Here is a 17677-nt window from a genome sequence, read left to right as displayed (position 1 = left end):
GCCAACGAGTAAATATGTCAATGCAGGTGAGTGGATATCGATAACCGTCAGATGGTGGCAGAGGACCGACAATGTCTATATGGACATGGTCGAATCGTTCGGATGGCATCGCAATTTTTTCCAAAGGGCTATGTGTGTGCCGGGTAACTTTTGAACGTTGGCACATGATGCAGGAACGAGTTCAGTTGGCAATGTCCTTTAGCATGGATGGCCAAACGAATCTTTCTTGTATGAGCTTTTTGGAAGCCCGCATACCTGGCTTCGATAGGTTGTGAAAACAGTCAAAAACTTTTTTCCTGAACTCAAGTGGTACATAAGGTCGCAGTTTGTTGTTGGAGGTATCGCACAATAGTTGGAGGTCCCGAGTAAGTTGTAATGACTGGAATTTCAGCGAGCAGTTTGGGTCTTCATTCAGACGTTTTAACTCCTCATCAGTGGCTTGCGAGTGAGCGATAAGCGTGAAATCCAGTGGTGCATTGGCATCGATGCCCTGAATACGTGAGAGAGTATCTGCGACGACATTGCTGGAACCTGATATATGCTGAATATCAGTGCTGAATTTAGCTATATAATTTAAATGCCGAATTTGTCTCGGGGAAGCAGAATTTGATTTTGATGTGAATGCATAAGTTAGAGGTTGGTGATGAGTAAATATAGTGAAGTGTTGACCTTCAAGATTATGCCTGAAATACTTAATAGCTGCGTAAATAGCTAATAATTCTCTGTCATACGTGCTGTATTTTTGTTCTGTAGGGGACAGCTTACGTGAGAAAAATCCTAGCGGCTGGTAGTCATTAGAATGTCGAACGTTTAAGACAGCTCCGATGGAAATGTCAGAAGCGTCGACCATAACACTCAGCTTTTGGTTAGAAGAGTGATAGGAGAGAGTTGCAACATTACTAAGGTCGTGTTTACATTTTTCAAATGCCTGATTAAGTTCGTCGTTCCAAGGAACAGGGCATTTATCATTTTTATGTGAGTCTTTTAAGAGTTCATTCAGTGAAGCTTGGGTCTCGGCTGCCTTTGGTAAGAAGCAGCAATAAAAGTTTATTATGGCTAAAAGATGTCTGAGCTCGACAATAGTGGCAGGTTTTGGGAAGTCGGCAATTGCTTTTGTTTTCTCAGGCAGGGGTTTTACACCTGAGGCAGTAATGAGGCAACCTAAAAATGAAACAGATGGTTTTCCGAGTACACATTTGTTAGGGTTTAATGTCAAACCATGTTTATTCAAACGATCAAACACTTGACGAAGATGACAGATGTGCTCTTCTTCGCTAGTCGATGCAATAAGGATGTCGTCAAAATAAGGGGTGCAAAAATCCAATCCAAATAAAACTTCATGTATAAAATGTTGGAAAGTTAGGCCTGAATTTCGTAAACCAAACGGCATAGCCAAAAATTCAAGAAGACCAAAAATGTTGTGACGGCAGTTTTCGGAATGTCTGCAGGGTTAACAGGAATTTGATGATAGGCACGTGCTAAATCAAGTGTTGAGAATATGTTCTTTCCTGAAAACATTTGAGTGCAATCCTGAATATGGGGTACGGGATAGCGATCCAGAATTGTAACGGCATTTAAGCAACGATAATCCCCGCACGGTTGCCAGTCGCCATTAGCCTTACGAACCATGTGTAGGGGGCTTGCCCAAGGACTTTTTGAAGGCTGAATGATGCCTCTTGATAGGAGAAAATCAAACTCTTGACGTGCAGCTTGAAGTAATTCTGGAGATAATCTTCTAGGTTTGGAGAAAATAGGAGGTCCTTTAGTTTCAATGTGATGGAAAATTGTTGACATGGCCTCTTAAAAGTTTGCGAAGGATTCGTCAAGCTAGGGTAATCGGCAAGAATTTTGTCAAATTTTGAGTTACCCATCAAAATATGAATGCTAGTACTGCACGGGTTCACATTAGGAAGTCTACCGCAAGAATATAGTTTTGTTTGTCCATCAATTAAACGGTTGTTTTTAACGTCTATGAGTAAGTTGAACTTTGTGAGAAAGTCAACACCTATGATGGGTTGATTGACGTCTGCCAGGATAAAAGGCCAAGTAAATGAGCGACGTAAGTTTAAATTGATGGTCAAAAGTTTGGTGCCATACGTTGCAATTTTAGTGCCGTTAGCGGCAAAGAGTTCCAATGCAGCTGGTATTTTGGCATGCTGACTGTAACTCTTGGGAATGACAGATAAATCGGCTCCGGTGTCAATTAAAAAAGTCAGCTTTGAGGATGAATCAGCCAAAAGAATTCGATTGATGTGGCGGTCGCAACATTGGCCGGCAAGCGATCGCCGATCTAGTTTTCCGACTGCTGGAAATTGCACGGAGAAACACATTTTCGTGCCTTGGAACCAAAATTAGTATGGTAGAAACAGATGTTGTTGCCCGGTTCTTTATACTGTCAATAGCGTCCACTAGATCTATTATGCCTACTGTTGCGTTTGGAATAGTCTCTTCGTTCACAGGAACGCTCACGGCTGTTTTTGAGGGCTAGCAAAAGTTCATTTACCTGCTTTGTCAGCTCTGCAACTTGCTGTTCAGTGGGAGAGGTAGATGCCGTAGCAGCACTATTTATGTGCGGGAGAGTTGTGAGATCTGTAATTTTATCAGCTACAACTGCTAGTTTTGGAAGATCATCACTTAAGGCAGCAAGAATACTTTGTGTATTTTGCGGGAGACGAGATATCCATAGGGATTTCAAGAAAGGTTCTCAAACGGTCTCTCCAGTGAGGTTTCGCATACGGCAAAGTAATTGTGATGGGCGTTGATCGCCAAGTTCTAGCCCTTGAAGAAGTGTACGTATCTTTGACTCCTCACTTTCAGAATGCAATTCAATTAAGCGTGTTTTTAGTGTATCATGTTTTCCAGTCACAGGTGGGTGTAAAACGATATCACAAACGCTATTGAGAATATCAGATTCAATTGCAGATATCACATGATTGAATTTTGTGGAGTCAACAGTGATTCTGGCGATATCAAACTGGGCCTCTAGTTGTGCAAACCACAAAGTAGGGTTGACCTTCCAAAATGGGGGAGGTTTGACGGAAACACGTGAAATATTAAGATCGTCTGCGATGGGTTGTGGTGGAGCCATGATTCACAAAAACAAATATATATTGCCAATATGACACAAATAAATACACGATAATCAGTCACTAATAAGTTCACATACGACACTAGTGCAAAATAAAAAGTTAATGTAAACATTAACGTCAGAGAAACACTTTTGCAGGTAAGCTATCCGAATATAAGCATAAGTAATGCTAAGAATTTGCGTGGCTTACCTCCGAATTATACGAGAAATATTTGCTCAGTCAGCAGCAGATTCAGCACAACAAAATTCACTTATAGAAAAAATATTCCGAAAAAACTTATTTTATGATATGTAACCACGTTGTATGATTTATATGGAGATCACTTCAAAGCACTTTGATGATTTGCATGAGACAGATGATAATTCACAAGCACGTTGTTAAGCAGGCACAACTGTTTTTCACACTATATTGCTGATGACACGAAAATAATGATGGATTACGCTAATAGTTTGCATGAACAGAAATAATTTTCACTTCATAGCACATTATAATCACAGAACTTGAGGATGCAAGCAGGTTACAGGAGGCACGTGTTCACTAACTTGACGAGTCACCATTTATGGCTGTTGTTAATGGATGCCATTTTTATTGCACGTTGAATGTTAACAAAATCTGACTCGGTAATATTAACATTTATATTTAATTCTAGGATGATATATATTTTAACATATATTCACTTATACAGAATCACATTGCATGTAGTTACAAGATGAGCATTTTTCAGTTCGCAAGTCAGCATGAGTAAAAATCAAGAAAGTCATATTACAGCTACGATAACATCACGGAGGGAAAGAGAGGTGAGTGCGTGCTTCACCGACGGCAGCCAGGAACCGAGTAACCAGTTCGAATTTTCCTCCAGAGAGGAAGAGGGAGAAAGCTGGTAGCGCCCTCTCACGGGGCAGCGGACAAATAATAATAATAAAGAGTTCTCCACAAGTCTTATTAAAACATCTGCACACACACACACACACCCCAAAAAAGTCTACTAAATATTTTCTTGATATTCTTGAGGCTTTCTGTAAATATATCAATGGCTTCCCGTGCTTTTTTATCTGTGTACAGTCAAAAGTCGTTAATCCGGACTCGTCGGGACTTCGGTGATTCCGGATTATCGATTTTTCCGGATTATAGATCATCAGTTTAAATCGTGTAAGATGGCATGCAGAAATTCTGAAATTAAAAATAGGAAACCGTAATTTATGAAATAAAGAACAATTATGATCTAAAGGGTATCAAAATTTACAAAAAAAAAAAGCTTAATATTTATTTGTTTACTTTATCAAACATTTCTTTCAATGTAAGTTGTTTCGTTTTATGTGATAATACTTTCTCTTTAATTCTATAAACAGACATAATTTTTTGTCCACTTACAAAGTTCCGCTGTTCAAGTCCCGTTAATTGCTGTGCCGAGAGTACCGACTAACTTGTCAATCGAAATTTTTTCGTTTTCACTAACCTCTCTATCACATTCTTCATGTCTTTATCCATTTTTTGCAGCAATTCCACTTTTTGTTTGATGGACATCGAAACATACTTTCATTTTGTACGATCCTTTGGGAGCTCCAGAATCAAAAATTCTATTTGACATAATCGAAAGTTCAAGTTTACTTTTTTAGTATTGCTCTTACAGTCTGCAAAAAATAATAAGCTGGATCCAATTCGAAAATTAAGGAACAACGCAATCATCAACATTAACTGAAATAGATAATTAGATAATTTTAGCTTACACCATCCGTTATACATAAAACGCGCATGTGAAAACGTTTTCTGCGCTTGCGCACGAGCAAATGCGCAGTCGTAAGAGGTCTTATGCGCACGCGTAAACGCCTATGCGCATGTGTCAACGTGGAGCATGCGCAGAAAGTTTTTAGCTTTGAGGTCAGGATTATAGATCATTCCGAATTATGGGTGTCCGAATTAACGACTTTTGACTGTATTTATTTGCTTTGTACAATAATGGCTTACCACTGTTTTATGAATGGCTTGTCTAATTCCTTATACCTAGAAGTATCGTATTTTTTTTTTTCATTAATATTTATGCAGTATAAAATAGTAAGATAGAGTACTTCTCTTGAGTTAATTATATTATTCTGTGTTAAAAGGTTACAGTTCTTACTGGCAAAAGGTGAAAATAAAAAAAACTTAAAATTACTTTCAACGTATATTCATCCTTGTATCTGAATAAGTTTATTTAGTTAATCTTCAAGAGACTTAGTTAACGTATCTTAGGGTTCTGTTATTATAACATGACACAATTTAAATTTATGTAATCATCCAAGGAAGAAAAAAAAACTACAACGATTCTCTTAATTCAGTTACAGTGCTGTTTCTTTTGCTTTTTCATTAATATAACTCAGTCCACTGGAATATTTATATATGGGCATTGTGTGAAAATTTCAGAAGAATATGTTCTAATTGTTGGAGCATTGCCTTCCTTAAAGAGGATTTACTTTATGGTGCTTCTTTTTCTTCTATTTTTCTTCAGTGCTTGCATATTTTTCCATTCATTATTTTCCACAAACAAAACCTGCCACCAGGCAGAGTGATTTAACACTAGTAATAGATAAGCATGTTGTCATAACACATTCATAAGATCCTCACTTTTGTTTTACAGTCAAGAGTCGTTAATTCGGACACCCATAATTGAATGATCTATAATCCGGACCTCAAAACTAAAAACTTTCTGCGCATGCGCCGCGTTGACACATGCGCATAGGCGTTTACGCGTGCGCGTAAGACCTTTTACGACTGCGCATATGAGTGTGCGCAAGTGCAGAATACGTTTTCGCGTGCGCGTTTTATGTATAATGGACGTATAAGCTAAAATTATCTAATTATCTATTTCAGTTAATGTTGATGATTGCGTGGTTCCTTAATTTTCGAATTGGATCCGGCTTATTATTTTTTGCAGACTGTAAGAGCAATTTTATAAAAGTAAGCTTAAACTTTCGATTATATCAAATAGAATTTCCGATATATATTTGTTAATATGTAAAGGATCTAAAGCGAAAGTATGTTTTGAAATCCGAAATCTGTTTATCAATTTCACGCTGCTCGGCGGGCGCATAATGAATTGGAAGTTGATCTGTCAACACTATCCTTATCTTCAGCGCAGATGTTTTTATTTTATTTGGCTTATAATTCCTTACCAAATGTAGTATTTCATCTCGATATGCTCCGTCTTTGATATGATTTAAAACAAGTTCCTCATCATTATAATTCGCTTTCGATAGCGAAGAAAGTGACAGAGGTTATTGAAAACGAAAAAAATTCGATTGACAAATTAATCGGTGTTCTAGACACAGCAATTATAGGACTTGAACAGCGGAACTTTGTAACTGAACAAGAAATTATGTCTGTTTAATAGAATTAAAGAGAAAGTATTATCACATGAAACGAAGCAAAACTTAAACAACTTACATTGAAAGAAATGTTTAATAAAGTAAACAAATAAATATTAAGATTTTTCTTTTTGCAAATTTTGATACCCTTTAGATCATAATTGTTCTTTATTTCATAAATTACGGTTTCATATTTTTAATTTTAGAATTTCTGCATGCCATCTTACGAGATTTAAACTGATGATCTATAATCCGGAAAAATCGATAATCCGGAATCGCCGAAGTCTCGACGAGTCCGGATTAACGACTTTTGACTGTATATAACTTTGATTAATTTGTAATAAGCCAGTTTAGATTTTGAAAATAGAGATATGAGTTAATGGTTGTTTCTGCATTTTTCCTTTGCATAATGAGAAAATGATTAAAATCTGGCAATCTACATGCTTACAGTAATTTTAAAAATTTGAGATTCTGGCTTAAAAAAAAGTACATACTAAAAACTGAATACAATGTACATACTAAAAGTGAATACAATGTAGGGCTTTATTTGAAAGCAGATAAACTATAGTGATGTAGCATGAAAAATTGTGTCCAGAGAACCCCAACGGTTCCAAGAGTTTTATGAGTTACCTCGAGAGTTATATGCTACAGTTGAACTTCTGATCACAGATACCTCACATCACAAGTAAATTATCTGAACGAAAAAGTGCCTTGGATGAAGAAAGGTGTCTCGAATTATGGACATTCAGATTAGTAACACATGATTTCAGAGATGTTTTAAGGTGATTTAAGCTACAGTATTAACACTCGAGGACTTCATTAAATCATTTATATTTTTTCCATTGCTTAGCTATCTTTAACAAACAGTGGTAGTAAGTTTTATAGAGAACCATGAATTCAGCCTGTAGGAAATTATGGCAAAATTGTATTATAGGCAGAGACTTAGAGGACTGTGACACTTAAGTAGTTTTATATTTTCTAGTATCTTGTCATTTTAAGCTTTTGCCTAAAGTTACATTGAAAACTGGAAGGAGTTAGGACCCTAATAGTGAGCTGAAAAGGATGAAATGCAAGAACTTCAGAAGCAGCAACAAAAGCCATTTGTGAAGGCAATGTTTTTAAAGGAAGGCAAAGGTCCAAAGTATGGTCCTAGTTCTTAAATCTGAAAAATTTTTGAAAAAGAGAAGAAATGCAAAGTTTCAAATTAACAATATCATTAGAAAGCTACAGCATATGCATTTTCAATCGCAATGCCAATGTCTTATTTTAAAACATAGACAAGAACTAGTTACATGGGGCAAATTTTTAGTGAAACAAAGACACAATGAGTCTCAAGTAAAGTTGTGTGGCACTAAGAGATAAAGACAAAGAAAGAAGTTGGCTGAGGAAGATATTTACCTTATCCAAAAAGAACTCCTCATCCAAACAATTACATTTGCCTTTTTCATCCTCATCACTTTTGACATAAAAGCCATTCACTCTTCTTCATACAGATACAGTACAAAGTCCGTAATCCGGACTCATCAGGACTTCGGCAATTCCGGATTAGGGTTTTTTCCGGATTATAGATCATTAATTTAAATCTGGTAAGATGGCATGCAGAAATTATACAATTAAAAATATGAAACCGTAATTTTTGAAATAAAGAGCACGATTTATGATTTAAAGGGTATCGAAATGTACCAAAAAAAAAAAAAAAAAAGCTTAATATTTATTTGTTTACTTTAGTAAAAATTTTTTTCAATGTAAGTTGTTTAAGTTGCTTCGTTTTTTGTGTTAATACTTTCTTTTTAATTCTATAACCAGATATAATTTCTTGTTCAGTTACAAAGTTCCACTGTTCAAGTCCTGTAATTGCTGTGTCGAGAATACTGACTAACTTGTCAATCGAAATTTTTCAATAACAGTCTTTGTTACTTTCTTCACTATCGGAAGCGCACATGGGTAAACGCTTTACACGCATGCATAGTGGGCGCTCGCATCAAACGCGTATGTTTGTGGCTTTGAGGTCCGGATTGTAGATCATTCCGGACAATGGACGTCCGTATTACGGACTCTGTACTGTATAGTAAAATTAAATAGTCTCTTTATCTATTTAATCTTGTATTTATCTTTTTTGGTCTTAAATTTGATCAATTTCCTTTGGTTTCTTTGTATAAACTTGTACACAAAGTACTATTGTAATGTTCAATCACTAATTATCTGTGGTTCAAATACAAGTTAAACCATTTTATGTGAATTCCTGTAGAGAAACCTGTGTTAGTTTATGAGCATTTTGGTTGACAAATGGCCTTCAAGAATGAATTAAATTCATTCATTCCATTTCACTCTTTGTTCATAATCTGCACTTGTCGATTTTTGAACTAAATGTCTGTGATCTGTTCTATCAGATTTTCACTGGAATGATTGCCATGTAAACTTGCATGGGCAGTGAGAAAATGAGTAAGTATCTTTTTCTTCTTTCAGAAATTTTTGTTTTTAGAGTTGAACAGCCGAAACTTTATTCCCTTTTGACAATTCAGTTTTGATCAGTTCTGTATTCTTCTCACATGCTTTTAAACTTTCAATTTTATCTTTATATAAGTGTGCTTTATATTTTTCTAGGCATTTCAGCAGCAAGTTTGGTGTAAAGAAAATTGCAAAGGACAAGCAACAGTTAGGTTAGAACATGTTTATGAAATGATACAAGAATACAGTTCTCATTAACAAATTTGTCTGGTTTGTAGAATCTATTATGTTTTCTATATCATCAGGGACCTCACTTCCTATTCAACACATAAATTTTAAACCTTGTACCAGCTTGAGAATATCCTACATCTTCATCCAACCTGTTTGTCTCCAAATGCAAAACCTTGATGTCACCAAAGAAGAAAAAAATTAAAATCCAAAGAAACTATTTGAGCTGGGAAATGAAAGACTCGAATAAATAAGTGGTAAAGTGACGTATAACTGAAATTATGCATAAAGTAAATGAAGTATTTTACTGCTAATGTAAGGAATGAACAGGATAAAGGAGAAATGTTTTTATTTTTTTAACTGTGAGAAATGTATAAACAATAAATTTTTGCCCTCGTTGACAAACAATCCTGACTCTCTACCCACGTTAAATATAAATTTGAGAAATGTATAAACATTGCTTCAGTGTATATGTATTATTGTGAATTTTTTAAATCCAGTTAGTGAATATCTTTTATTTTATTTTTAAGGGTGATTGTAATATACCTTGTGGAAGCAATTCGAATTGTATAGAGTGTAATCTGAGTGCAACTAAAAATCATGAAGAGGAAATGCGACAAGTATTTGAAGCTGTAAGAATTCAGCCATATTTTTGTATTGCATTTGCAACAAGTGGTTACCTCTCTTCATTTGAGAAACTGTTTCCTACCTTTAGATATTCCTCTGAGCCTGCAAAGAAAAAAGCAAGAAATAATTATTATTTAAGAGATTATCTAAGAGCAGGTATAGTTAAATGTGTATATTAAATAAATATTTGAATTAAAGAGCTTATGCATTTTGTGACTTTTTTTGTTTGTTATTTTTTCATCTTGTCAATGATTTGTGCATGTGGCAAGGATGGGCATAAGTCCAAAATAGTTGATATATTTCAGTGCTGCCCTGAGATCTATACTCATGTTAAGTGGATCCACACTGCTCCTATGCAGGATCAGTAAAGTTCATCTGATGTGCAAAAAATAGCGGTCAGTTTCACCTAGTTATCCCCAGGGTTCGTACGGTCTTTAAAAGTCCTTAGATTTTTTGGAATCGATTTTTGGTCCTTTAAAGTCCTTAATTTTGGCCAAACTCAGCAGAAAGCCCTTAACTTTAATCATCTGAAATTTCTGTCTGTTTTTAAGACTGCCATTTTGAGTGTGAATTATCATTTTATAGGAATATTTTTGGCAATTCACTGACATATATGGTTATTTTTTGAATGGGTTCATAAGTTATAATTTGTTTCTATTTCTAATATAAATGATGGGATACTCGAGTTTCTATGCAAGAAGTGAAACATAAGCATTTTGAAATTCATTTTTTCTAATAAGGAGCTTTTAAACAACTTTTCGCTTTTGGGGATGTGAATTCTTTTATTAAACGTTCTAAACTTAACAATATATCAATATTTTGTTGATTTTAAGATCTATAGAAAATTTTTAATTCTGAGGCATTGCCTCATTTTGGTATGTCCATGCTGCAATCTGTTGTTGTTTAAATACAACATGGCATGCAGGCAACCAAAAACCACACACATTAAAAAAAATCGTGGAATGTCTTGGGTAAATATTCAAGAGAGAATGTAAGTGTTTACATGAGAAAAGACATCTTAGAAATATTTCATTCTGCCATAAACTCAGAATCAAACTTTCCTTGCACGCTTCCTACAGTAGGTCAAAGATTGATGGATAGGTTATTAATACCATATTATCAGAGCTACATTAACTTTTAAGCAAAATAAACGCATGCTTAGGAATGAAGGAAAAAGGGCACCACGGAAATTTTCCGTTGCCTATTTTATTGTGGGAAAGCAGGAGAGAAGGAATGGAGAAAAAAAGAGGTTTAAATGGGTGAGGAAGCACCAAAATATTTAAATTGAAATAATGCCACTTGCAATCATTCTGTGCAGTAGTAACATAAACCTCACACTGAATTTTTGCTGCATTATAAATTTGAAAAAAATTTCTTTTAAGAACATAAAGCTGTACTTGAAACTAGAGAAATCATAATAATCTTTTTGTACTTTAGTCACAATAAACTTTTGTATAATTAAGCTAGGCTTTAATTTTATTGTAAATAGTGTCATATGTTAATGCAGTGTACATGTTTTTAAATCAGTAAAGGCTACAATATAAACATATGAAATAGAGAGCTTAAATATAAATTTTTAAATGGAATGTGCATATTTATTAAACCATCTGCGTACATGACTGCTGCTTTTATTTAGTCTTCAAATTAATTTTCAGTTGGGACATATTACTTCACCATTTAAATAATTACGATGCCTTATTTTCTTTGATTTAGATACTTTAATCAGTAGACGATGATGAAAGCAAAGAATGAAATAATATAGTTTATAAATGCTGTTAGATGGCATGTCCAAAAAGCTTAACAGCTAAAAGAATTAAAGTTTTTATTTAAAGATTCTGTTAAGTACTTATATGCATATCCTTTGATTTTGTAAAACCTTTGTGTTTTATTTAGTAACACTATTTGCAATTAGAATATTCTTCTATACTAATTTTAAATATTATAGTCCATGAAAATTTTATGAATAACTTATTATATATTTTATTGCTAGTTATAAAATTTTCAAATTCACTCTTGCTTTAAAATAATATATGCTATTATAAAATATTTTTTGATTAACTCATTTTATTCATTCTAGTTAAAGAAAAGGCATTAAAGGAACACTTACCTGACCAATGCCCAGTCAGCATTATAATTTCTCCTGGTATAGTCGGTTGTCGGAAGAATGCTGTACCACTTGAGGTAGAAGAGGGAACAGCCTTGTCTGGCTTATTATTTCCTCAAGTTCCAGGAATGGAAATTCATCATTTTGCTGTTGATGGACGACGTTATAATATAGATAAATTAATGCCTACAGATGCTTCTGTGAAATGCTTATTGGTTTTTTTAACACAAAGAGGAAGTTCAATAGCCGTGAAGTTGGTTCAGAGTTGCCTTGAACGAGAGGATGGGAAAGTAGCTGTTGGTGGCGCTATTGTAGATCGAACTGAATCCCTCACTGGCACTGTCATAGCTTTTTGTGGACCAAGTGTTAAAGCTGCCTCAGTTATATTAACCAAAGAGGATAAAAAAGAACAATTTGAACATAAGTTGAAAAAGTTTCAAGAAACTGATTTGTTAAACAGTGAAAACAAGTGTTTTGCTTTTATGTTTGTCTGTGTTGCACGTGGTTTTCATCTTCATAAAGAGCATAATTTAGAAAGCTCAGTATTTCATAAATTGTATCCAAATGTTCCTCTGATTGGATTGTTTGGAAATGGTGAAATTGGTATAAATTACATTCCATCCATGTGTGAAAATAATTTAGATCAACAGAAGTCGGCACGTTATTTGCATAGTTATTCGACTGTGTTTGTGTTAGTTTCAGTAAAAGTGTAAATTTTTATGTAATTCACCATACATTTTTCGTTTCTATTGTATTACTTTTAAGTATATGTTACTTAAATCAGTGGATTATATCGGTTGTGAAAGAACATTGGCTTGTGATACGTGCAAAGTTATAAAGTGCTTAAAGCATGTAAAAAGGAGAATTTAAATATGTATGATCATATCTGAGATACCTGAAGCATGCAGGTACTAAAAAAACTTTTTTTGTAAATATTTCATAAAGAATATGGTGATTTCGTAAGTGCATATTTTTTAAAAATACTAGTCCTTTTGCCTGTTATCTTGTTTATTACTTTTTAGTATTCTAAGCCTGTTTGTTATTTGTACTTAATGGGGAGGGGGAAGTAATGCTGTTCATAGAATATTCAATAAACTAATAATTATATTGATATTGCTATCTAATTAAAGCATTTCTACAAATTCAGTATATGTGGACTGATTTTCAAGACTGGAGGCACAGGAAAAAAAAATTCCTATGGAGATCTTGTCTGATTACTTTTGCCATAATAGACATTTGAAGCAAATCATGTAAATTATTTTATGATATAGTTTTATTATTTAGTATACTTTTTATATAAAAGTATATTTTACTTTTTTCCATTTTGTTTTCATTTTAGTTTATTATATGTTGTATTCATACATTTCTTATGTGTCCTTTATTATTGCAACCATTGGTTATAGACGTGTATTTACAGATTTTTTTTAAGTTGATGAAAATATTCATGTTTTGCCATTTTTAAATTAAGAAAAGAAAAAAAAAAAAAAAAAAGCAGTTTTGTAAAAGTTACAAAATGTACCTTTATATATATTTTTTTCTGTTGTATTCATGAAAACTTTATTCGTAGTATAAAATATAGAACACCAAAAGTTGACTCCCATAGAATAAAAATTGACAGAGATATTTAATTTTTATTTTGAGATAATATTCAGAGTCTGTATACAAATATAATTACAAAATATTTGCATTTGTAGATAATTAAAATTAAAATGCAAAGTCTAAAATCCATAATTGTTGGAACTTAGGCAGTTCAATATTCTGGAAATTTCCAGACTTTAGATCATCAATTTAAATCTAGTAAGATTACATGTAGAAATGATAAAATTTAAAATATGAAGGGTTATTTGTGAAATAGTGAAATATATATGATTTTAAAGAAACCAATGTACATATAAATATATATTAAAAAAGAAAAAAGGCTCAATGTTAGCATCTATTATGTTTCATTAAAAGTTTTTTTATGTAAATTCTTTAAGCAATTTCACTTTATTTGTTTATATTATGTCTTTATTGTAATATTTCTTTGCCTGTGTCACCTACACCTGAAGTATTTTAAAAAATACCTGCAGACTTGATCTGTAATTACCCTGAAATGAATCATAGAGCAGATTTCATATAAAAATATATCAAGAATTCTGGATACTCCTACTGCTGGAGAATTTAAAAAAGATACATTTCAAGAAACTGATGTGTGCGCAAAATTTCATCCACTCTTTGTCTGAGAAGTATGAAGTTCCAAGCAAGTGTTCTATCTTCTCAAAATCAAGGGTAGATGTTTTCACCATAGAATAATCACAGTTGACAAAATCCAGTTCTTGCCAATCGCTGTGTTCCACTGCCAAACGTATTTTTCGATTTTTTTTTAACTGCGTTGTCTGTTTATCTGTGGTGGTTTGAGATTGAGTGAATACTTTCTTGAAATAGAGAACAAATGATTTCACTATAGATTCAACACAGGTGACAAAATTCAAAACCTGATATATTGCAAATCTTTTTGCTATGCCATCATAATTCTTTTAGCATCCTTTTTTTTTTTTTTTTTTTTACTTCTTCATTCTCTCTTTATCTAGGTTGGTAAGAAATTCTACCAAATTTTATACCCTCTTCAAATCAGGGATCATCTAATTAACACAGCTAACAATTTATAAAATCTGCTGCCATCTTGCCAACTCCTTTGTTACACTGCCAAAATTCTTTTCGTAATATTTTTACTTTATTGTTTTCTATTTATCTTGTATGGTTTGAAATTCTGAGGGATTATTCTACACTCTTCAAATGAGGACAAACATCTTCAATGTAGAATACCAAAAGAGATGAAATTCGAAAACCAATGTCTTGCCAGTTCTGTTGTTGCACCACTAAAAATCATTTGTCAGTTTTCTACTTCGTGATCAGCAGTTGCAAATTCAAAGCCCTCACCAAATTGGGAACAAATATGTTCAACATGAGATTAATGCAAGAGATGTAATTCAAAATTATACTATGTTGCCAACCTTTTTATTGTGCAGCTGGACACCATCCTAGAAGGTTGTGTTTTGCAGGAGCTCTGTATGTGATCACTTGTATCTTTGACTGTGTGTGCAGCATTTGTGCTTGTGTTCTGCATCATGGCTAGTTAACGAGATTCATGAGATTATATTGGATATGATGTGTTTGGCAGTAATCTAGAAATGTGTTTGAGTAATAAGGATGAAATTCCAAGCGATTTAGTAGCAAAAGGTAAACTTGACAAGGAGAACTTTATCAATGCTGATTTCTTAAAGAATTCTTTGGATTATGGTGAAAACTTTCACATCGAATGTGATAGAATACTTAGTGAAAACTTTCACACACAACACAAGTCTACTTGTACAACACAACTATTTCTACTTGTACAACACAAGTAGAAATTTTTATTGTATGGTATTGGAAGCTCTTTGTGTTGCAATTGAAGCAAGAATCAACAATTAGAAAGATGAATGCAAATTATATAGGGGCATAACAGATCTGCTGTTGATGAACTAAATGTTGATAATTCTCATATAAATGGGCTCCAGTATTGACAATCTATTATTTGCTGATATGGTTAAGAATGGCATACACTCATATAAATTGGTTAATCACCCTCTAGATAATCAGATGTTCAAAGTCAGAACTATAAGTTGAAAAACATGGTAATTTCTTCACATAAAATACCTGCCCTCATAAAATTTTTAAAAATTTAAGTAATATAAATAATAGTAAGTTTGAAGTGCTTAAGACTCAAACTGATAATACAGATAATGTTATTAATTGTTGCTTAATAAGTAACTTATAGGTTCAAAAATCTGAGCCGACACTTTTTAAAAAATCAACATTTATTTTTCACGTCCTTTCTTATTCTACGTATTTGTCAAACAGAAAAGAATATGTAGATGTATTGCATCTGCGCACGTGATCCTTGTGACAGACGAATTCATTAGGGTTGCCACAATTCTCCCACCTTTTGAGTGGATGGCTACACACTCAAGACATAAAACATACACCAATATAAATGAGGGTTATATAACAAAGAAAATTACTTAATACTTAAATTATATTACTTGAAAACAAAATTAATACTGAGGAATAATGCAACAATAATAGCACAACAAAATAAATCATAATAACTCAGACATGAATTACATTATTCGTGATTTTACAACTCTACCACTACTGGTGGTGAAAGGAACATGATCATTTTGAGTATTATCTATTATATTGTCCAGTTCCAATCCTAAACAATCTCTGTATTAATCTCAAGAACTCTAAATTATTACTTTTCACAAGAGTAACTCTTATGTTGCCATCTCGACCAGGGATCACCTGAATAACATGCTAAATTCCAATATGTACAGTTTTTATTTTGATCCTCCTGCAAGACAATTTCTCCTACAGAGGGAGGTTTATTTTTGTAATTTCTGGTAGACTGCTGTCTTAACTGCCCTAGATACTCAGAGCGAAATCTCACTCTTAACAATTCTCTCATTTTGTGGAGATACTTTGCTCTTCTACTCAATTTTTCTTTGTCCACATTGTCAGTGTCAGGTACACCCGACTGCAGAGTTTCATGCAGAAATTTTTCCGAAGTTAAAGGCAAGGGATCTTCAATATCGTCAGACACATATGTAAGTGGTCTTGAGTTGACAATTCTTTCACAACCTGATATATTGCAATAATCGCACAAGACGGAGAATAACTCTTCATAACCAAGAGAAGCAGGACCTAAAATTTTTTTTCAATATTTGTTTTACAATTTGTATTAAACGCTTCCACCATACACTCCACCAAGCGGCGGATGGAGGATTAAATTTCCATTGTATTCTCTTTTCAGCAGCCTTATAGCAGAGGCAGTCCCAGTCAATGGTTTGCAGAATTCTCTCTGCACCCACAAAATTTGTTCCATTATCGGAATATATGGTGGTAGGATGTCCACTACGTGTGATGAAACGCTTTAAAACCTGAAAAAATTATTCAGTTGTTAATGAGGTAACCAGTTCCATATGGATAGCACGATAAATCGCACAGGTGAAGAGCACAATGTATGATTTTCGTCCATCCTTACATCCATACAAGGGTCTTGCAAGATCACATTCTACGATTTCAAAAATGGCTGAATCACGAACCCTATCATTTGGTAAAATGCCTGGGACTGTCTCACCTCTTTTATCCTTAAATCTCTGACATGTTACACATTTTCTTATACAGTTCCTTATAGTTTTACGTGATTTTAAGATCCAGTAGCTTTCTCTTAAATGCGACATCAGGAATGTACTACATGCATGCAACAAATCTTTGTGTGCACTTAATATCAATAATTCAACTACTGGATGTTCAGAAGGTAATATGATGGAGAACTTAAAGCTGCTAGAGTCGTCACGATAAGCAACATTAGACTTAGCTCTTATTAGACCTTGACTATCGACAAATGGTCTGAGTCGTCTTAGCTTATCATCTGTTTCACCATTAAACGACTCTTTTTGTATTAATAACATTAAAGCTATTTCTCCCCTTTCTATTTCAGATACAGTCAAATCCTTAGAATGGTTGTTATTATTACAAAATCTGAATATCCATGATAACATTCTTACAATTTTCTTAAATGATGAGAAATACTTATAGTACCATTCAATACAATTACCATTCTTTACCAACGTAACAATAACTGTCTTACGTATATCTGAATTAACTAAATCCTCATCTGGTTCATCATTAGATTTAGGCCAATTTGCCTCATCTTCCAGTAACCAATCAGGTCCCTTCCACCATTTTCGTTCTATTAATTAATTGATCTGCATAACAACCTCTAGAAAGTAGGTCAGCAAGATTGAGACTACCAGGCA

The 17677-nt window shown here is 33.7% G+C and overlaps 1 protein-coding gene and 1 pseudogene across 1 annotated transcript in view; one reads left to right on the top strand and one right to left on the bottom strand.

Moving 5' to 3' along the window:
• Positions 1-13804, top strand: part of LOC118198971 (F-box only protein 22-like) — a 34753-nt gene extending 20949 nt beyond the window's left edge. Inside the window, exons 3-4 of the mRNA XM_085813277.1 lie at positions 9637-9889; positions 11811-13804. Of these exons, the coding sequence (XP_085669403.1) occupies positions 9637-9889; positions 11811-12550 (993 nt within the window). The 3' untranslated portion in view covers positions 12551-13804. The remainder of the gene's footprint in view (positions 1-9636; positions 9890-11810) is intronic.
• Positions 2291-3088, bottom strand: LOC118198968 (uncharacterized; annotated as a pseudogene).
• Positions 13805-17677: the final 3873 nt, after the last annotated feature.

The sequence above is a fragment of the Stegodyphus dumicola genome, chromosome 3 (genome assembly GCF_044657685.1).
Source record: "Stegodyphus dumicola isolate Sdum_Otavi_A_Nest chromosome 3, ASM4465768v1".
NCBI classification, from domain to species: Eukaryota; Metazoa; Arthropoda; class Arachnida; order Araneae; family Eresidae; genus Stegodyphus; species Stegodyphus dumicola.
The sequence above is the reverse complement of the archived record's forward strand: the minus strand, read 5'-3'. Positions and strand labels throughout refer to the sequence as shown.